Raw genomic sequence first — 24317 nt, forward strand, 5'->3', positions numbered from 1 at the left:
CCTGGCTACCAATAGAAGCGATTGGAAGAAATGGATAAAAGGCGGAACCCGACATCCGACGCCCTGAAAAGCACTAAGGATTCTGAGAAAGAAGAAGTATGTAGTCTTCAATTTAAACCCAACCACTGTTAAGTTTTACGGTTATTAGCGCAAGTAATTTTTGTTATTACATAATGTTGTGAAATAAACCAAATATGCAACGTACGTATATAATTAACTATTCTAGTTGGGAAATAAGCCACAACTTAACTATTTTTTTTTTCTAAGCAACAGCATTTTTGCTATTTATTAATATTTTGTATTTTGACAACGACGTCCGAAGTGGACGTTAATAAAATTATTTTTTCAAATTAAATTGTGGCTTATTTCCCAATTAGAATAGTTAATTACATAAAAGCCACAAAGAAATAGCTTAAGAACAATAGTACGTATTATATAAATTAAATAATCTTTGCAGATTATAATACTTGATGAACCAACGTCTGGTGTCGATCCCTATTCCAGGAGACAGTTGTGGAATGTTTTTCAAGAAATGAGAGGCAATAAACTAATATTACTAACTACACATTTTATGGATGAAGCTGATATTTTAGGTATGGTTCATTCCACCAACATACGACTGTTTTGGATTATCGCGACAACGAATATTTCAGTGTGCAACATAAGAAGTACGAAAGTAAATGGCTCTAATAATTATTCCAATAACCAGCAATCTAATTTGCAATTTATTTTCGTTCTTCATATTTTGAACAATAAAATATTCGTTGTCGAAATAATCCAACACAGTCGTATATTCGTGGAATAGGGTATACTATATTTTTAAATACTTTTTCAACGACAACTTCGTTTTCGTTTGTAGATTAGCAAAGCATATTTTTGTTCGTTTGTGCGTCGTCGCCCCTGTAGTACTTGGATCCAATCTATCGATATATCCTTATATAGTGTTGTCTCCTGACAACATATATTGTATATAAAAAGTGGCAGGAAAGCAGATCGGACATATATCTTCAAAACTATATGGTCGCCAAAAAGGAAGCGAAAGTAGCAGTAGCAAAAGCTAAAGCAGAAGCGTATTCAAACCTATACGATCAACTTGATACCAGGGAAGGCGAAGCAAATATATATAAAATAGCCAAACAAAAAGCAAAGAAAGCAAGAGATTTTAATCAGATTAGATGTATCCGAGATGAAAATAATAAAATACTAATTCACGAAAAGGATGTCAAAAAGAGATGTAGAAAGTATTTTGACAGTTTATTACATGAAGAATTTGACAGACAGCCTGTGGAGTTAACGGAGACAGTAACAGCAATGATTACCAGGATAACAAACGAGGAAGTGGTTCAAGCGCTTCAAAAAATAAAGAAAGGAAAAGCAGTCGGACCAGATGATATTCCTGGGGAAGTATGGAGAGCATTGGGAAAGACAGGAATAAGTTGGCTAGCAGGTCTATTTAATAGAATTATGGAAGTTGGACAAATGCCAGACGAATGGAGAAGCAGTATATTAGTACCTGTCTACAAAAACAAGGGAGACATACAACAATGCACAAACTACAGGGCTATAAAACTACTTAGCCACACCATGAAAATATGGGAGAGAGTAATTGATAGACGGATACGTGAAGAAACCGAAATATCTGATAATCAATTTGGCTTTATGCAGGGCAGATCAACAACAGATGCAATTTTCATTGTAAGGCAACTGATGGAAAAATACAGGAATAAAGAGACCAACGCTCATATGGTATTCATTGATCTTGAGAAAGCATATGATAGAGTTCCTCGAGAGATTTTGTGGTGGGCACTCAATAAGAAAGGAGTCCCTGGTGAATATGTAAAGATTGTGAGAGATATGTATGAGGGAGTAACGACTAGTGTTAGAACAGGTGTGGGAGAGACTGATAAATTTCAGGTGAAAGTAGGATTGCACCAAGGCTCGGTGCTTAGTCCTTATTTATTCTCATTAGTTTTGGACCAGATAACAGCGAAACTACAGGGTAGTATTCCATGGTGCCTAATGTATGCTGATGATGTAGTGTTAATAGGAAATAGTGAAAGAGACTTAGAACAAAAACTAAAACAGTGGAGACAAGCTCTGGAGGAAAAAGGTTTAAAACTTAGTAGGACAAAAACAGAGTATTTGGAATGTTCATTTAAAGATTGAGTTACTACAAATAAAATGGTATCTTTGGATGGTGAAATGATTGTGAAAAGCAATAGTTTTAAGTACCTAGGATCGGTATTACAGAGTAATGGAGAAATAGATGGAGATGCATGCAGTAGAATTAGGGCTGGATGGATGAAGTGGAAAGAAGCGAGTGCTGTGTTGTGTGACAGAAAAATTCCAATGAAGCTGAAGGGAAAATTCTATAAAAAAGCCATAAGACCGGCTATGATGCACGGAACTGAATGTTGGGCAGTGAAAAAGAAAGAGGAAAAACGAATGCATGTGGCGGAAATGAGAATGCTTAGATGGATGAGTGGAGTGACAAAGAAGGATAAAATTAGAAATGAGTATATTAGGGGAAGTCTAGGTGTGGCATCAATTGATGCCAAAATGGGAGAGCATCGGTTAAGATGGTTTGGTCATGTTCAACGTCGAGACGTTAATCACCCAATACAAAGAATAGCTGAAGTGCAGATTCCTGGAAGGAGTAGGAGAGGAAGACCAAAGAAGACCTGGGGGGAGACCATAAGGCAGGACATGTTGGTAAAGGGGATTAACATTGATATGACCCAAGATAGATTTGTGTGGAGAAATGCAATTAGGGAAGCCGACCCCGCATAGGGATAAGGCAAAGAGAATGATGAATGAGTGTTGTCTCCTGAATCCAAATCTGAAAATGGCGTTTCGATATCTCGAACCTATTTTTGGGATAACTGAGCTCAAAGTCGAAAAATTGAATTTTTCGACTTAAAGCATAAGATATGATCTATCAATTCAAAATGATTTTTACGTAGATTACGAATAACGTATTGCCAGTTTGTCTCGAACCAAATTCGATATAACCTATCTTTAAGTCGAAAAATCGAATTTTCGACTTACGGCACATATGTATGATAATGTCACTATCAGGGTACACTCGTATATTGCATATAAATTATTATTTTTAAACTGACGTAATTTATTATTTGACGTAATTTATTAAGTGATGAATTTAAATACGTAAACAAAGTTTTCATTATGATATTTCTCACATTCCCAGCTTGTTTAAATAAATGTTAATAATGTTTTAATAGTCTTCGAGAATATATTGGGCGTTCTCCATATTTCTTTTTTTACATTCAAAACCATGTCAAGATTCTGTAAAAGATAGAAATAAATATCAATTTTAGTAAAAATTACTTGGAGTAAATATGCAAAACTAGTGAGCAAAAAATTTATATAATTTTGGAATGACACTTAGCATTACAAATATTAGTAGGTATACGTATATATGTATCCATGTCATATACAGTCGGAAAAATGAAAGATTACACACGAACGATCACATCAATCACTTATTTTGTATTTGCTGTCTTTTTATATAAACAACAAACGTTTGTTATAAAAAAGACAGTAAATACAAAACAAGTGATTCATGTGATCGTTCATGGGCATTCTTTCATTTTTCTGACTGTACCTAAAAAGATCAGCAACTAGCTTCAAAGGTAGGTGTCTCTGGGGGTACTGGATAAATTAATACAATTGAATCAAACTAGATACAAATATTAGCAGAGAGATTTGTGACAGAAACATTACTATACGCAATCCATCCGTTAATGAGCAATACTTTTACTTTTTGACTTTTGTAGAAGGTCTGCGGATTTTTACCAAATTTTAGTATATTGCTGTACCTTAAAAAAGCAGCCCACGTCTATCTTTTTGCCCTCTAGTCGATCTTCTTGGACCCACTGCTGTCTTTATCTTGCGTCTCTAGCTGTTCACGCAACTATTTTACGGAAAGTTCTATTAGCAGCGTCTTTGGTCGATACACACGTACTTTTCAAATGTTACTTTAAATATCTTTCCGTATACCAAACAATGAATGCCCTCCGATTATTCCCAACGAACAAAGTTCATGAGTATTTTAAAGTCATTTTTAATTTATATTGAAATTCAATTTTCCCCACACCGACGCGACCGGTACATCAACTGTAGCGGTTTTACAGTTATAATAAAACTCATGGTTTGTTTTTGTGTACGACTATTTACCTATACAAATTTACAGTTCGGTATTCAGTCTATAAATAAGTTAATTTATAAAATTGCGCGTTATTTATTCTTCTTCTTGTAGTGCCTATCCTTTTCGGATGTTGGCGACCATCATGGCAATCTGTACTTTGCACACTGCTGCTCTGAAAAGATTTGTAGTGGTTGTGGTTGTTGAATGAAAATGCGTTATTTATAAGGAAAGTTATTTTCTGGATCACTCAGGAGAGATCCGAGCTCATCTCTTTCACCCCTTGGCCAATTCTCTGACGTCACGTGTACTGTTCTCACGATCTTTCTAGGCGTGGGAACCGTTACTTGAAGTCGCTCGAAATTACGGCGTTATCTAACTGCGCCACGAACTACCTGGGCCCATTAATCCCAAGTACCTGATGCCCCATCGCCTAGGTTGGGGATTAAGTCATAATGACCGGAAATTCCAAATTTGATTATAGTTGAAAGTAAGAATATAAATATTTTCAGTTATTCATTTCAGTTGCAAGTATTACGGTATAGTGTCCGGTTTTGTCCGTTAGTGTTTAACTTTTAAATGGCGAATCCAACGACTATGTTTAGTCAAAGGGGAGAACTTTTATTAATAATTAATGAATATAAATATTTAATGGCCCATGTCTCCAAAGATGGAGAAGTTAGATGGTGATGCATCAAAAAAGAGTGTCAACAAAGAGTATACACAAAGGAAGGTGATGAAAATTACGTTAATCTTGAAAAAGCATCGGTTAGCATAATCATGCTCCAGATATCCACGTGGACCGGCAAATTTTTAGTAATTCTACAAAGAGGAAAGCTGTAGAACATAAATGTGAAAAACCTTTAAAGATTGTCCACGAGGAATTGAGGAAGGAAAATTTCAGCAATTTACCGCTGACGACGAAAGACATTTCTTGTGTTCGAAGAAATATCTATGCTGCAAGACGAAAATCCACACCATCATTACCCAAGTCACAGGAAGAAGTTCTACAAGTGTTAGTGAACTTAAATTTGAAAACAAATACAGGTGAAAACTTTTTATTATCTACGAAATATAATTCCGCAATTTTTATTTGTTTCACAAATCTTTATTTTTTGTGTAATGTAGATTCTTTGTATGTAGATGGAACTTTTCAATACTGTTCTAAATATTTTTGTCAGATGTTTACTATACATGGCTACAAAAATGGTTTTTATGTTCCTCTAGTATTTTGTTTGTTACCAAATAAATCACAGCAATCGTACAAAAGTACTTTTGATACATTAATAACAATATGTACAGATTTGAATTTAAATTTCAAACCGAAGCGAATAATTTCTGATTTTGAAATAGCAATTCAAAATGCAGCCAAGTTAGTGTGGCCCGACATTATTATTTTTTGTTGCAAATTTCATTTGACACACAATTGGTACCGAAAAATTTAAAATTTAGGTTTGTCTTCGGAATATAAAAATCAAGACTTAACATTTCCACCTTATATGTTGGCTTCAAATTCATCATCTCTTATATTTACTACAAACGCATGTGAATCATTTCACTTGAAATTTAACGAATGTTTTTAAAAATCACATCTTGACATATTTAAATTTACAGAAATTTTGATAAATTTTTAAGCAGAAGTATATGTGAAAATCAGAACTGCACATAGATTCGAAAAAAACTTGATAAAACGGCAAACATTACTAAATTAGACTTCATTAAGTCAGTTTGCGATTATTATGCTTGTAAACTTTTAAAATCTAAAATGTAGTGCTCACTCTTATTTATTTTAATCACTAATCAGACATTACAATTAGGCATTGTTATTGTTTAACTGTAGTTTTTGTTATTGTATATAAGTTAATGTAGATTTATAAATAAACTTTATTTGATTATATTGTTATAATTTAATTATTTAATCATTTAAAATTTTCGCTCATGCTTTGGGAATTGGGTTTTTGAATACAATAAAGTAAAATAAAAACTACAAAGGTTCACAAAAATATTATCTAAGTACCTAGGTAGCGTGTGGGCAGTTCGTAGTCGCTTTTAATCCTACTATAAAACTAAACCCATTAAAATCTAGGTAGCGCGGGGGAGTTCATACTCGCCCCGAAATTAACTCTTCTGTTTTTTGCAACACCGCACAAGATAAGTTTTATTTTATAAGTCAAAAAGAACGAACAGAAAACAATTTTATGAATTTCAATTAATTTTCAAAATTTAACTACTTGAGGAAAAAAATTGAAAAAGAGGTAAATGAAATAAAAATTTTTGTCAATTAGTCCAATTGAAGAGTTGAGTTGAACGACGTCGCAGTACCGTCAGTGGCCGGCTTAAGGATTTTACCCAAATATCTTGGTGGCTCAGGCATAAACATTAACCTCTAATAAGGACTGATGATGGAATTATTATTACGAAAACGTTCTGTCATGTAGCCCTTTTAGTGACTTTGTTTATACATATACCTTTTAAAAAGGAATTTATTATTTTTTAATTAAATCATTGTTTACTACATTTTATAGCTGATCGAAAAGCAGTGATCTCCAAAGGCAAAGTGAGATGTGTCGGAAGTTCTTTGTTTTTAAAAAATAAATTTGGTGTCGGCTATCACTTGACTTTGGTCCTTGAAAATAATGCCAGGGAAGATTCTATAACCAGGCTGGTTACACAATACGTCAGAACAGCAAAAAAGGACAGAAGACAAGGAAGAGAATTAAGATATATATTGCCAAATAATACAGTAGACAACTTTTCTTCATTATTTTCAGCCATAGAATATGAGATTAATAACAGATCTAATTTAGGTAAGTCAATGTTGAATATAAAACTGTTTCATGCTCTGTCCACTTCATAATAAATTACTATTATAAGAGCTACTCAAATCATGCTTAAATGCTTACCAATCTAGAGATTGGCCACTTCATTGAAACTGGGGAAGAGGAAAATACTCGGACTCTTTATCCTGAACTGTTTTAAAGAAGCTTTTCCTAGATTTTAGTCGCTTTCGTGGTGTTCAGCTCTGAATAGGGCATGCTGCTCGTCCGCGATTCGTTTAATTCTCTCTATGTACTCTGCAGCATTTCTACGTGTTGCAGGTTCTGCAAGACCCGCTGCTTTATATAGGGTGGCGTAGGCTTCATACACCCCGTTACTATCTGGCACGTATCATTCAGCGCAGTATAAATTGTTTGATGTGAGCAGATCTGCCCCAAAGAGTGCACGCATATTCAGCAGTTTAAAAGCACAGTGCCTGTGCCGTTGTTTCTAAGACGCCAGAACATGCAACCCATTTACTTCCCGTTAGCTGTCTTTTTTTTTTTGGATTGAGGTGGAACGCTCTTAGCAGACTAGGGAAGGTGTCCCTAGTACTGTTGGACTCGGACAGGAGAGGAGAACACGCTGGACCCCACAGACCAGAGTATGGTTCATGCGCCCCGCGTGGCCCCCATAACCAGCCGCCTACCAATTAAAACCACCCCCTCTTTCGACCCGGAACATCCCTGGACGTGTTCATTAGTGAACGATACATAGGGATATTCCGCGCGGTCTGTAAGTAGGTCCCAAGAAGATTTGCATAAGCCCTGCTATGCTATCCTCACCTTCCTAAGAGCGGATAGGAGGATAGGGGGGGGGGATCTTTAAGTGACGTGTTGAATTGAAAATAAAGATAAAGTAGGGGTTGAGGTCATGTGTATCTATGTACGATATTACTAAATCTTATTCTTAACGTAAGATAAGGGAATAGGGGTATATCTCTGTATACGATGTTTGTAAATCTTACTGAGAAGAGTATTGTTCTTTTTGTATGTTTTTTTTAAATTTTTTTATTTTTCTATTTATTTTTTTTTATTTTTTACTGTTATTTTTATTTTTTTCTAATTTTTTATTTTTTTTTCTGCTGGCTTTAAGGGCCCACTTTACCCATTTTGTTGTTCTACCCGTTCTAGAGCCGCTTTACGTTTTACGATGGCCGTAACGATGTCAATTATAAATTCAAAATTTATTTTGTTCTCGATCGCGACGTTAATTATATTATCTGGGCCTACCTCACCAAATCTGTTCCTGAGCTCGGCCTGTTCGAGAGCGAAGACGCTACACCGGAAGACACAGTGCTCTGCGTCTTCCCTCACGTGACATGTCCGGCACACGTCGTCATCAGTCTTGCCGATTCTGTGAGTGAACGCCCGGAAGGACCCGTGTCCAGTTAAAAATTGAGTAAAATAAAAATTAACCCTCTTAAACTTGCAAGCGTACCACGTCCCTACATTCGGGATGAGTTTTTTGGTCCATTGGGCTTTGTTATATTCCGCCTCCTATTCTGCCTGCCAGTCCGTGAGAAGCTGCTCTCTGGCAGCCGCTCTTACCTCCGGAAGGTGACCGTTTTGTTGTTCGTATAATGTTTTTCTTTCCCTGGCTAGCAGGTAGATAGGAGGGGCGCCTGCTATCACCTGTAAGGCCGTGGTAGACGTAGTCTTGTATGCGCTGACTACGTTCAACAGAGGTTTCCTCTGCGCCTTGTTTAGCACGTCTCTATATTTCTTATAGCGTAGAACCTCGACCCAGACTGGAGCTCCGTAGAGAAGGGTGGACTGTATAGTGTGGAGGTACAGTCTCCTTTTAGCACTACCTGGCCCTCCGATATTTGGTGTTATTCTTCGGAGGGCCCCGGTTTGTGCCTCCGCCTTCCCTACCACCCTCGTAAGGTGCTTGGTGAACCTCAGTCCACGCTCGAGGTCTACGCCCAGATATTTGGCGCAAGAGGAAGGTTTGACTATGTTATTTCCAAAACGGAATACCAGGTCTGGTCCGCCTCTGGGTGCCTTAAGAACCACCACCTCTGTTTTTGCGCTTGCAAGTTCAAGATCAGTCTCATTCATCCAGGCGTTCACCCGCCCGAAACAGCTTTCCGCTATATTCACTAGCTCCAAGTAGTGATCGTGGGTAACTAGGATAGCTAGATCGTCGGCGTAGGCTACAGCTTCGCAATTCTCTCCGTAGCGGAGATTTAATACACATAATCCCGTTAGCTGTCTAAGTATGCTGTTCCTAGTTATTACTTTCCATTTCGTTTTTATGCAATTTCGTCTAAGGTGACCGACCGGTCTAGACTCCAAGATATTTAGGTTGATCTATATATGTGTTCTAATGTGTTCTTCTTCTTCAGGTGCCATCTCCGCTACGGAGGTTGGCAATCATCATAGCTATTTTAATTTTTGAGGCAGTAGCTCTAAATAGTTGTTTTGAGCTGCATCGAAACCATTCTCTCAGGTTCTTCAGCCATGAAATTCGTATTCTTCCGATGCTTCTTCTGCCATATATCTTTCCTTGCATTATGAGTCGCAGGATGCCATACTTTTCGCCCCGCATCACATGTCCGAGATACTGTAGTTTTCTTTATTTAATTACCATGTGTTACCATTCCACTAAATTCCATTTCTTTAATGTGTTACCATTCCACTAAATTCCATTTCTTTAATGTGTTACCATTCCACTAAATTTGGAATTTTCGTTCAGCTTCCTTAGCGTCAAGGTATTTTAGAAGTATTGTGTTTCAGGGAATTTTGCAGATAGAACGCAGTCATTGTTTTTAAGACAATGTTGAGTTTCTCTTCCACCTCTTCAAATCATCTCAAAATTACTCATCATCATAAAATCGTCGCATAAAAAAAGGGAAGATAAATTTTTTGTCCCAAATTGAATGAGGAATGTAAGAAAGATTTTTAATTTGAAATATTTCAGTGGCGTACCATCTTTATCTTAAAATGTCAGGCTATTACCCGTACGCGCGCCAATGGTGAATATTAGGTGAATATTTAGGTCTCTGTTACATAACGCCTTGAACATCATTCTAAAAGCGGCTCTGGCCTGCTCTATTCTAGATCTAATTTCGCCGTGACTTTCTTTTAATTGCTGTCCAAGGTAAACGATTTTATCAACTTGCTCAAGTTTGGTATTATTTACATATACAAATGTAAATTGTAATGTATGTATGTAAATAATACCAAACTTAAGCAAGTTGATAAAATCGTTTACCTTGGGCCTTGGACAACAATTAAAAGAAAGTCACGGCGAAATTAGATCTAGAATAGAGCAGGCCAGAGCCGCTTTTAGAAGGATGTTCAAGGCGTTATGTAAGAGAGACCTAAAATTGGAATTGAGGATCCGTCTATTTTATTGCTACGTGTTCTCGGTCTGACTTTATGGTGTCGAGTCCTGGACTGCAAATAAAATCGATCTAAATCGCCTTGAGACTTTCGAAATGTGGTGCTATAAAAGAATTTTAAAAGTTTCTTGGGTGGAGAAGATTCGAAAATCCACAATACTGGAACGTCTCAGCAAGACTACTGAGATTATAAAAGCATCAAGCAGAGAAAGCTGGAGTATTTCGGACATCTAATGAGAGGTCCCAAATTCCCAAATATAGGATGCTGCAAAATATTATGCACGGAAAAATAGCAGTCCAGAACGAGGAAGAACCTCATGGTTGAAGAACTTGCGAGATTGATGTTGTGTTGATACAAGCATGCTATTTCGGGTGGCAGTGAATAAAATTAAGATAGCTATGATGGTAACCAACGTTTTGAAAGGACATGAAGGACATGAAGAAGAAGACGAACAAAAAAAATTATAACATACCGCCACTTTGGATGCCAATAATATAACATAAAATACGTTGGGTAGCCAAACATACAGGGTGATTTATTAGTGGTGTAAAGCTCAATAGATCCGCTATAGTAATATATAGCAATAAAAGTTAATAAAAAAAGTTGTAGACAACTTTGAGATTCCTATTACAAAATTAGGTAAAATGTTACAGGGTGTTCGATAACCTAGTGGAAGACCAAATTTATGTTTTTCTTAAATGGAAATTTACCTGTATTTTATTTTATATTCGAAATCTCCTTAACTTTTGTCTTATCACAAAAATATAAAGGTTTGTTATGTTATACAGGGTATGTACATTTTATATGAAACATCATATACATTTATATGATGAAATATACATTTATATACATTTATATGAAACAACATGTTACATCATATTTGATAAGCTGGTCTACAAGCGGTTAACATTTGGGTGTTGTGTTAATTTGATATATGTTTTTGTATATCTTGAAATAAAACAATAGTTTTCTTAAATACTTATTGTATTAAACTAATAATTAAGTCAATCACGTTTTACATTTGTTAATAATCTTTAATTTTAATACTTATAAAAACAATGTTTTAGGTATTATCAGCTATGGTGTTTCAATGACAACTTTGGAAGAAGTTTTTCTTCGTTTACAAAAGGAAGAACAAGAAGCCGAACCTGAGCCAGACTCAAGTGGTAGGACAGAATCTAGACGTCTTGGTGCAAAACCGGAAATTTCAAGATCTAAGCAATTACAAAGTAGCTCTGATGCGCGCACTGCCGGTATTTTTTATTTTTGACACTTTCGTTAAAAGAATAGACAGTTTTTTAAATTTTGTGCATATACAGGTTGTATCATTAACAATGTCCAATTTCTGAGTTGTAGATTCTAGACCTCGAAATAGATTTAATAGATTTGTAATAAGATTTAACTTATCATCATCAATGGCGCTACAACTTTTCGTGAGTCTTTGCCGCGTTTACTATTGCCTTCCGCCTTCCATGTTTGTCGGTCCTGTGCCACTAATTCCCATTATCGCACTCCCATTTTCTCCAGATCTTCTTTGACTGCATCTTTCTCAAGATTTAACTCAAATCATTTAAATAAAATATGGCTTCTTACTGAGTTACAGGGTATTTTATTTAAAAATTAAAAAAATATTTTTACCCATTACTTCAACATTATTTGACGTATCCTTATCATACTTAGCAGAAAGTGTGACTATACTATACATCCTATTAAATTGTGATAAATAAACGTTTTTAGCTACTTGAGGCGTACGACAGGGAATAGTGGATGGTTGACCCTTGGAAATTCTACGTCACTGGGGGCATTGCTATATCTCGAAGACTAATGACTTTAGCGTTAGCAATGAAGAGTACACTATTTACATAGAAAGAATTGGAGAAATGAAAAATTGTGCTAAAATAGTAATTCCCCCGGTTGCGTAGAATTTGGGAAGGATCAACAATTCACTATACTCTGTCGTACGCCTCTGGTAGTAGCTTAAAACGTTTATTTATTACAATTTAATAGGGTGTATAGTGTATAGGGTGTATAGTACAATTTTTGCCAAGTTTGATAAGAATACGTCAAATAGTTTTAAAGTACCTACCGAGTAAAAATATTTTAAATTTCTTAAATAAAACACCCTCTAACTTAGTAAGGAGCCATATTTTATTTAAGTGATTTGGTTTAAATCTTAATATTTTGAGGTCTAGAATTTACAACTCAGAGATTGGACATTCAATGATACATCCTGTATAGAGAGGTTCAAAATTGTGGAATAAATTCATTTTTTCGAGAATAGGCTACTTTGGAAAAAAATCCCGAGACAGGTCGGTTTTTATTGTTTAGGTATAGTGTTTTGACATAATATATGCCATAATAGTGACGTCATTCATTTTGCCTTGATGACGTAATCGATTATTTTTTTAATAGGAATAGGGGTTGTGTGGTAGCTCATTTGAAAGGATATCCAATGCTCTGTTCAGTATTATAAATTAACGTCATTCTTTATACAGGGTGTCCACAAAACAATTTTTGAATTAAAGTAATTGAAGCAAAAAGAAGAATATACGTAATTTATTTAACTCAAAATACATTTTTCTGATGTCAGAAAATATAAAAAAATGTTTATTTCATAAAAAACATTGCTTTTTTCTTAAAGTGAATGTCAACCAGGCACCCGCCTGCCTCTTGGCAATTTGAACATTTAATTTAAGCGAAAAGCAATGTTTATTTGTCAACTAAACATTTTTTCTCTTTTTTGACAGCAATAAAATGTAGTTTGAGTTAAAGAAACTACATGCATTCTTCTTTTTGCGTCAATTAATTTAATTCAAAAATTATTTCTTTGGCCACCGTGAATAAATAATGATGTTAATGTTTATATTACTAATAAATAATTATTGAATAACTTTTCAAATGAGCTACCACACGACCCCTATTCCCATTTAAAATAATCATCCATTACGCCACCATGCCCAAATGGATGACGTCACTATCATGGCATATTTGTCATAAAATCATAATTTAAAAATAAAAATCGGCTTGTCTTGGGCTTTTTCTCCAAAGTTCTTATGTTAAAGTTTTTGTTTGAAAAAATGAATATATTCCATAATTTAGGAGCTCTCTGTATTGTTTATGTAACATAATCGTTACTGTTTAGAGTAATAGAGTAATGTTCAGATTCAAGACATACGGTTGTCACTTGCCCTAAGGAAAAATTCACTCATCCCAGATACGGTATTAAAAGAATTGAGCAGTGGTGAGGTTTTTTTTGTTATTTAGCCCTAGGTGAATTGGCGTGTTGGGGTATCTTACAAAAATATTCGTATACATCTGGACACCGAGGGTAGTACAGCTTTCTGCACGGTCTTTCACTTAGACTCAGTTTATTATATTTTCTAGTAGATTTCCAGGAATGACTCTAGAAGTAATAATAATACCTAGGTTTTTATATTTAATGCGTTTAAATCATTCATTCAACTCATTTGGTTATTTTACATTATACATTGTCTTCGTATTTGAATATAAGGAGATCTATATTTGGCGCTTTTTTCGTTATATTTAATACACATATTATTCATATTAAAGGGAAAGTCCCAGTGGTTTGGCTGTATACCATAGTTATAAAAACTTACAGAGAAGTTATCTCGAAAACCTCGTTTGAAAAATGGTGTAATGTTTATTAAAACTTTAAAAAAGTCTTCGAAATGGATTATAAAATTTGTATCAGAACGTTTTTGATTTAATCACATCATCATCAGTGAAATTCTGTGTAGTAGTTAAAACTAGCCCGCTGTTTGAAAATAAAACTTTAATATTAGATGGGTTTGAAATGCAATTTAAATTTGTGAAACGATACTAGGTCGACGTTAGCAGATTTTAACTTGGCAACATAATTTCTCTGCTCAAACGAAAGAAAGTAGTACATATCAAACATATAAAAAATTTAAAATTGTTACATACAGTGCTAAGCCTCTCATCTAGGGTGAAATCCTGTTAAAATTCCACATCTGATGTGATTAAAGAAACAATATGGCTACAACATGGCACCGAGAATAACTGTTACACTTAGTGTAGTACAAACATTTGGCAAATCTTTTCTCAATGTTTGTTTTGAATCCTTCTATTTTATTACTGTTAATTAAAGTATAAATGATTATTGCTTAAATTTGTTTAAAACCTTTATAAACATCGGCGCAACAAGGATATTTCTCAGGGGGATTACAACTATTGGAGGTTCTCTTGGGGAGAATCTCTTTGAATACTCGTTACGGTGTTAATCGTATAGAGCTCAAAGTACATTCCAGTGGGAGGGGAGGTATAATCGCCAATACCTACCTGGTTACGCCACTGATTATAAACAACTTAATCTATAATTTTTTAAAGACAATTACAATTTCAAACTGGTATAATTTTAATATAAATAAAGATAAAGTAATTTAACAAATTTTGTTTAAAAATCTATTAATTATGTTTTGAAATCAGATTTGAAAGCTTATTTGTTTGTGCAGAAGCCAAGTTACGATCGAAAAAGCTTCGAAAAATTAATATGATTTTGGTTTTTTAAGGATTAAATTTTATTTGAGATAGTTGTGATCTTTTACTTTACGAGATAGAGCCTTATAAACAATTTATATACAATGAAGTCAAATACAGACGTACTCGAAATAATTTATTGTTTCACTCCGACGACCGGTTTCGCTGTCTAAAATTTACAGAGCATCATCAGGTCAACGGTTACAAGTAAACTAAATGCTACAAATAAAAAACCAGAGTTAGAACATCGTGTGGTTGTTATCAAACATGATTTCTTGCTCAAATTATGCTAATAGGCTATTGATTATGTACTTTAGAAAGAAACTACAACGTTAACGAGGTTTTGTTGTTTCATGTGGTCAATGGACCTCTAAATATGAAAAAACCGCGAGGTATTTAAAGGGGAGTGTTTTTGAGAAACGGGTCCATTAGTCCCTAGGTACAGGGGTCCATTTGGGTGAGTTCTATGCTCTTTTGGTATAAGCACGTCGCACGTCTACAGAAAAATTGATCCAGATTAAGTTTAATATGTCCAAAATGTTCATACAAATTAATAGAGGAGTTGATAATTTTTAAACATTTTGACGTCAGATTTCGTTAGTTTCATGTTCACTTAAAAAAGTTGAGTGGCCAACTTTTTAGTTTATAATTTTAACCAACACAGCAATAAAATATAATTCATGAAGGAGTTTTGTGGAAAATTTCAAGTCAAAATATGTAATAGAAAAAAAGTTATGTGACTTTATAGACGAGCGCCACACACCAAAAAATGCTCATTTCTCGAGTGTGTGGTCAATGGCTAATTTTGGTCATACTGTATGTTTTTGATGGTGCTGAAAACGAAAATTAGCTTTATTTTGAATTTTACGTGGGGAAACATTGGCAAAATCGGAATTTTACCCAAAAAATAAATAAAAGGAAATCATATTTTTTTGATTTTAACTCGTTACAACTCTGTTACCTTATATGTCTTACCTTTCTGAAGATAATGGGACCTGTTTCAATCTGTGTCTCTTATTATTATTATAAAAGTTATGAATTGTTTAAAGTAAAAGGTGCAGATTAAAGTTGAGTGACAAAATTTGAAATTTAGCTTTTTAATCAAGTTTATGTTAAAATATGGGATACAAATATTAAAATGTTTTATAGAAACAAAAATGGTGCAACTTTTAATTTTAAGAAAAACGTGATTCCATTTTTTATTTTTAAGGAAAAAATGAGATTTTGACAATGTCCCCCATCTAAAATTCAAAACAGACCCCATTTTCGTTTTTAGCATTATCAAAAACATAAAGTAAGACTAAAATTAGCCATTCACCACACCGTGGTCAATATCCCGACAAATAAGCGTATTTTTGGGAGAGTACCACTCGTCTATAAAGTCACATAACGTTTTCCTTATTCCATACTTTGACTTGAAAGGACCCCGCACAAACCTTATGAAAAATAGGTCCCAGTGGATTTCGTTCATACTTTGGGAAAATACTCTTTGAAGCATCCTGATAAAAAGTTCTCATGGGCACAACTCAATTGTATGAAGGATTTTTAAGATATAGATGCCCAAACTCGGAAAATTATAAGATTTACGGGGTATTCCAATTCCATGAGTTACTGGTTATTTGGTAACATGTAGAAGTTTGGATCAAGGAAAAGTACTAGTAGTCTATGATTTTTTCCTGGCTATCCAATGACGACCTTTACTTTGATCTTGACCTTCAACGGACGTCATCTTCTAGAGTTTCGAGAGTTTTCGGCATTCAATTGATATAAACAGATTACTCATGGGTTTTTGAGATCGCTAAACACGAATATGCCATCAGAATTGCCCTCCGGATGACGTGGTGGCCAGGGCCTCTGCAAGGGACGTCATTTTCTAGAGTTTCGATGGTTTCCGGCAATTAGTTGATGCAAATGAATTACTGGAGTGTTTTTTGAGGTCGCTATACACGAATATGCCACCAGAACCGACTCCCGGAGCACCTGATTTCCAAGGTCAATGGTCCTTGGAATGGAGTTTCGAGGGTCTTTGGTACTACATTAATGCAAACAGATTAGTTGTTATAGGGTTTTGGGGTTGCTGAACACGAATACGTGATTAGCACAGACACAGGAGCACCTGGTGCCTAAGACAGGTTATCTTCTGGAGTTTCGGAGGAATCAAATGGATTACTCTTAGGTTTTTGGGGTTGCTGAACATGCATACACTATCAGATCCGACCCACATATTCGTGTTCAGCAACCCCAAAAACCTATAATTAATCCGTTTGCATCAATGTAGTACCAAAGACCCTCGAAACTCCAGGAGCCCCTTTCATTGACCTTGGAAACCAGGTGCTCCGGGAGTCGGTTCTGGTGGCCTATTCGTGTTTAGCGACCTCAAAAAACTCTTCACTAATTCATTTGCATCAATTAAATGCCGAAAACCATCGAAACTCTAGAATATGACGTCCCTTGCAGTGGCCCTGGCCACCACGTCATCCGGAGGGCAATTCTGATGGCATATTCGTGTTTTGTGATCCCAAAAACTCATGATTAATCTGGTTACATCAATTTGATGCCTAAAATCCTCGAAACTCTAGAAGATGACGTCCGTTGAAGGTCAAGGTGAAAGTAAAGGTAGCCATTGGATAGCCAGGAAAAATCCTAGACTACTAGTACTTTTCCTTGATCCAAACTTGTACATGTTGCCAAATAACCAGTAACTCACGGAATTGGAATACCCCGTAAATCTTATAATTTTCCGAGTTTGGCCTCTATATCTTGAAAATCCTTCATACGATTGAGTTGTGCCCATGAGAACTTTTTATCAGGTTGCTTCAAAGAGTATTTTCCCAAAGTATGAACGAAATCCACTGGGACCTATTTTCCATAAGGTTTGTGCGGGGTCCTTTTCCATAAAACTTCTTCATGAATTATAATTTATTGTTGTTTTCGTTAAAATTATAAACTAAAAAGTTCGTTACTCAACTTTTTTAAGTAAACATTAAACCAACGAAATGTAACGACCAAATGTTAAAAATTAACATTAACAACTCCTCTTTTAATTTGTTTAAACATTTTGGAAAAAGCTCGTTGTTATCTAAATACTTCAAAGATAACAAAGTAAAATTGTCAAACGAAAGTATTTACAGCGACCAAAGATACAGCGAGGTAAATATGAGAAATCATCAAAATTAATTTTTCGAATTTTTGCATAAAATTTGATTTTTGAACATGTTCCACCAATTCTAGATAAAAATAAACTTCATAATTAGATTCAGCGACCTCGAAAATATAAGGAATGACCAAAATTAGCTATTCACCTTTCATGGTCGCTTTTTCGATTTCCAAGACTCAAATTAGGCGTGTGCCGCTCGCCTATAGGTTTTAGACCATACAGAACATTTTATGAATAATAATTGTTTCATAAAATTAATAACAAAAAAGTTTTCCATGTGGCCCCAACTTAGTGGAATATATTGCATGCGTATATGTCACACTTTGAACAAGCATATTTTATTTAGAAAGAGTCCTAGAACTTTTTACAATACCCCATTTTAAAATAAAGAAAATAGGCTTTCTTTTTAATATAGCAATGTATATACCTAAATGTACAAGAAAAAAAGTTATAATGAGAAATTTAAAAAGAATCGTAAAACATATCAAAAATAGTTAAAAGAATAAAATTTTGAAAAGTAATTCTTGCTCAAAAATAGTCATACAACCTTCTTCAATAGACCATTTCAAAGGTAATTGACTTCTCTTCCTATATACCACTGCGCATATATATATATATATATATATATATATATATATATATATATATATATATATATATATAAAATGAATAATTTTGGGGAATGCAGTCAATGTGTTTTGGGCTGATTAAAAGAGAAACACTTTGAACTTTTGTCGAGCTTTCGGACAATTTATTTCCTTTATCAAGACAATCTAAAAATACAAATGTTTAAATTTAGATGAAAACTAGAAAAATAACAACTTACTGCTCGTGGTTTACAAAATAACTAACATACTTATTAAAAACATAAAAATTCTTTCTAAAAAATATAAATTGTAAACGTAAATTAATTTTGAAATATGTCAAAAGGACATTAATCAAATGTAGTTAGACTACTTTAATAACTCGATAGATTGGGAAAGAAGTTAGCTAACAGTGTATAAAATAATGATATAAAGATATAAGCAAATTTGAAGTTATAATTATTAGTAAAAAAAAAAAAACTGATAGTAATGTAAAACAAGTTGATTTAGAATGTTATAAATATTTTTCTTTTGATACTATTTAGTGAAATTTTAAAAATTAATAAGATCAAATTGTTTATAAAATGCATAAATTAGTAATATCAGATCTCAAAATTAAAGTCAAAGTTAGTAAATTACAGTCAAAGTTAGTTAGTCAAAGCCAAAATGTTATTATAAATAATGCTTAGATTATTGATATCAGATCTCTTATTAATACAATTTGATTTTTTTATCCAAACCATTTCTTTAAATTCTCTTTTACGTAAATTTACTTCTCTTTCCAAAATTGTTGCTTCTTGAAAAATGAAAACATGATCCTCATTAATAACATGCTCTGCCAATGCACAAGAAGGGATATTTCTCTTGATATCACTTTTATGAGACGTTAGTCTAAGAGATAGGTTACGTGAAGTTTGTCCGATGTAACATTTAATAATAATTCTTGATAAAGGAAATAAATTGTCCGAAAGCTCGACAAAAGTTCAAAGTGTTTCTCTTTTAATCAGCCCAAAACACATTGACTGCATTCCCCAAAATTATTCATTTTGTATTATTAACAGTCACTACATATTAATAATTATATATATATATATATATATATATATATATATATATATATATATATATAAAATATTTTATATATATATATATATATATATATATATATATATATATATATATATATATTTATTTTTAGCATCTCATGACGTCCCCCCATGTTAAACTGTAGTCTCTCGTGGCGTCCAGGTCTGCGTGGACTCCGATATACGGTTGCCACGAGGATTTTCTCTAAAATTTATCGCAGGTGAAAGGTACCACTTCCTACACTGCCTGAACAAAATATTGGCCGGATGTCCTCAGACACGTTATCTGTATAATAATATACACATTACTTGGGGCAGTTGCCGTCAGGCGCGCCACGTTCGCTTGCTGTATATATAAAATCACTTTAACGGTTTTGATGACGTCCAAATATATATTTATTCATTTTAAGGTTGTCGCGGAATCCGTATATTTCAGTTTATGTCCTCATGGCTTCTACTACGCTGTTGCCACCTCAAATGTTGGTATTTAGACTTCGGATATTTTTATAAATGATTATTGTAGTATTTTAAAACAATTATTGTGACAGATTAATGATATTCTCTTTGTAGAATTAACAGTGTATTTCTTACTGCAAAAATAAAAACAAATGAAAAGTATGTTCATTAAAATTGATGAATTTATCATAACCAGTTGCCGAAACTGGTGGTCTAATTGCTCAATTGTAACATATTATAGAAGTGTTAGAATTTAATTCTTAATTCTTTATTAGAAGATCCAGATTTAGGAATTAGAACCACAAATACATTTAAAGAATATAAATAATTTGAATCTATATTATCTAAAGAAGGCAAAAGAGACATCGAAAACAGAACACAGCAGGGCAAAATAGCGGTAAACATTCTAAGCTCTCTACTATGGTCTAAAGAGATAAGACAAAAAACAACAATCTATCGTACCTTGGTAGAGCCTATTTTGACTTATGGAGCAGAAGTTTGGCAGATCGCAAAAAAAGATAAAAAGAGAATAGAAGTAGGTAGTAGAAATATATTATCTAAGGAGAGCGTGTGGTATATAAAAGATCGCATCAGGAAGGAGGACAAAAACTGTAGATTTCAGTGTAGATAGAATTAAAACGAGACAACTAGTGTGGTATGGTCACGTCAAACGAATGAATGAAGATAAATGGCCAAAGAAAGCTTTAAATTGCATACCACAACAAAAAAGAAGAAGGGAAAGGCCTTTAGTTACCTGGGAAGAACATGTAGAATACATCATGAGAGATAAAGCCATCAAAGAAGACGAATGGATGGACAGAAAAAGATAGCGGTCGAAATGCGAGAAGTAGCAGAGGCTGTAGGAACCTCGCTTATAGATATATAGATAGAATTTTTTATTACAATATTTTTAATAATATAATTTTTCTATTCTCATACTATAATATATCAATTATAATGTCACCACCTGTATCATAGATAGAATCAGATAGATCATTAGGTAGAACTAAAAAAAGCAGGACGAACTTCTCCAGGAAGTACATAAAATAATGCCCTCTATTCGTAACGGAACATCACAAGAAATATGGGAGACTTTTAAACATTGTGTAACAACACCAACTGATCATCCAAAGATAAATACTCCTGTGAAACGGAAACACTGGATAACAGATGAAACCTTTCAGATCATTGAGAATAGAAGAAATCTTTGTCAAAGTGGTATGCATAGTGAAAGGGAAAACCCTAGTTTAAGAAACCTCAATTAAAAAGTAAAGCGAAGATGCAAGGCAGAAAAAAACTGTACTATCAAAGTATATGCAAAGAAATTGAGAGACATGATCAGAATAATCAGCCGAGAGATCTATTTAGAAAAATACGCTACTCAACAAAATAATTCAAAGCCAGAACTTGGGCCATAGAAGACAACACTCGAACACTGAGAACAATCAGAGAAAATATAGCAGAGACATGGAGATCGAATTGCAGGGACCTATATAAACATGATTAACCCCAAGAACCTATTAACCAAATCTTTGATGAGGTAGAAGAAGAACCTGATATACTTGAAAATAAAGTAAGACTAGCGATCATTAAGCTCAAATATAATAAAGCACCAGGTCCAGATATGATAACAGCAGAAACACTCAAAGCCACAGAAGAAACTGGCGTAAAATTACTTCATCTACTCTGTAACCAAATATGGCAATTATGGCATTCTAAACAATGGCCTGAAGACTGGACAAAATCTACAATAACAACAATTCATAAAAAAGGCAGCTTCCATGTCAGTAAAATAATACTACATATAATCAATGAGAGACTAAAAACATTCCTTCAAAGAGAAATTCCACAAGAACAAACTGGATTTACCATAGGTAGAGGTACTCGAGAACACCTGTTGAATATAAGACAGATAATCGAAAAATCTAGGGAATTCAATATTCCACTGTACATATGCTTTATAGACTATCGTTAGGCGTTCTACAGGGTCAAGTGGAGACACTTATTATACTAAAAGAAGTAGGCGTACCCCAACACCTTATTTCGCTTATAACTGAACTATTTGAACACACTATTGGATCAGTTAAAGTGCTTGACACACTTTCAAACGAATTTCATCCAGAACAGGGTATCAGACAGGGATGTATACTATCTCCACGATTATTCAATATATATGAAGAGCATATTATGAGAGGAGCACTTGAAGGATGGGAAAAAAGCATCTCAATAAATAATCATAAAATAGACAACCTACGTTTCGCAGATGACACATCCCTTCTTGCAAATAGTCAATCAGAGCTGATTGATCTTATACGACTGGTTGAAAACAAAAGTCAAATATTTGGTCTGCAATTAAACATATCAAAGACATGCGAGTAAGTGCCAAAATAAAGATGAAATTAGCCAAAGACAAAAACCGAAAAGTAAACACAAGAAGAAGATACAATGTGGAAGCTCTTAAACAAGAAAACACAAGAATCGAATTCACAAAAAGACTGAAATTAAACCGAACAGCAGTTTCCCAACATGAGGAAACAGTGGAAAAAATATGGAAGAACTTCAAGGACATTATGCAAAAACTGCAAACGAAATTATAGGGATGAAAAAAAAAGTGAATAAAAATGGATAACCGGAGACACATTGTTCTCCAGGGAAATAAGGCAAAATTATACGTTCGGAACACTTGACCGGCCAGGTTGCAAATGGATTTTTTGGATACTATGTACCTATTACATTATAAATACAAAAATGTCCGTTACAGTTCGGACGATAATTTTAGTGATTAACAAATAAGGGTCAAAAATGTCAGTTTTTGAATTTTGGTACGATTATTTGTTGCTTCGGAAGTTGCAAAATAAAACTTAAATTTCGAAAATAAAAAATTTGCTATAACTTTTGCAAAAATAAACTTAAGACTGATATTACATGAAATATTGGGTCAAATAGTCTATGTCCAGTCCAGATAATACACAAAAAAATTCAAGTCGATTCGTCAATTAGTTTACATTTTATTCAATTTGTTTATAAAAAAAAAGCTTTTCTTTACAATGATGAAGCATGCTTTCTTCATCAAATAATAATGATATAGCCATTTTGTGGAAACAGCATGAAAAAAGAATACTTATGTTTTCAAAGTTTTTAAAAAAATAATATAAAGTCATTTTTATCATTCCGAAAATATTTTAGTAGAGTCATTTTTGGCTTATAAACAATTTGAATAACTTTGTTAGTATTGGCTGCAAACTAAATTAATCGACTTAGTGATGGGAAAAACCTACCGGTTATAACCTAAAACCGGTTTTTTTTAATTCGAAACAATCGGTTTTACCGTTTTTTTCCCGGTTATAACCGGTTTTTTCTTTTTAAAGTAATAACCGGCGAAAAACCGAATAAGTTACCTGTGGAAAAAAAATTTATTTAGAGAAAAATTAAGAAATTTCTATCTATCTTCGATCTCAATCATGTGTATTATAAATAATATGCGAAGTAATAAGTAATTAACCCAAACAACCGTAATTCAACTTTTATTTACTAATAGAGAACTGGACGAAATTGTCACATCAGCTTTTATGAAACAATTTTGGGAATAGGTATATAGTTTCAGATGTTAATATATTTACATAAAAAAGTAAGTGATCTGCTTGAAATCGATATTCCAACCATCATCTAAAAAATTGTTTATATTTGAGTACTTGAGTTGAGACTTGAGACTCTTGTATGAAATGTGAATATGTACCGAAATACGATTAGGAATCTCCAATATGTAATTTTTAAATATTAGGAAATAAAAGGTAGGTATTATACAAACTTATTAAAAAATATTACCTACTGAAATTTTTTGATGGCAATAGAGAAGTAAATAATGAATTGGTTTATCGAATTAATTTTTAAGTAAAATATAAGTCATTTGAATATTTTTCTAAACTTGATAGTTGATAGATCCAAGGGACATTCCGGTAGATCGGTAGGATCATCATTTTTGAGAATATCCCAATTATTCACAACGCAATATACGCCGAAGCCGTCTACAACGAGCGACGAATCAGAGATTGGAGTACTTTGGCCCATTTTTAGGGTAATTTGAAAGCGCCTGGGAAAATTTTTATTGGTTGAATTGGTTGGGGAATTTTTCTGGAGGAAAATTGAGCAAACTAAAGTGCAATATAAATGTAACATTATAACCTA

At 33.8% G+C, this 24317-nt stretch overlaps 1 protein-coding gene across 1 annotated transcript in view; it reads left to right on the top strand.

The window, feature by feature from the left end:
• LOC114338609 (phospholipid-transporting ATPase ABCA3-like) overlaps nt 1-24317 on the top strand; it is a 351819-nt gene that overhangs the window by 184323 nt on the left and 143179 nt on the right. Inside the window, exons 14-16 of the mRNA XM_050645554.1 lie at nt 458-593; nt 6691-6972; nt 11400-11585. Of these exons, the coding sequence (XP_050501511.1) occupies nt 458-593; nt 6691-6972; nt 11400-11585 (604 nt within the window). The remainder of the gene's footprint in view (nt 1-457; nt 594-6690; nt 6973-11399; nt 11586-24317) is intronic.

This window comes from Diabrotica virgifera, chromosome 3 (genome assembly GCF_917563875.1).
Source record: "Diabrotica virgifera virgifera chromosome 3, PGI_DIABVI_V3a".
Taxonomy (NCBI): domain Eukaryota; kingdom Metazoa; phylum Arthropoda; class Insecta; order Coleoptera; family Chrysomelidae; genus Diabrotica; species Diabrotica virgifera.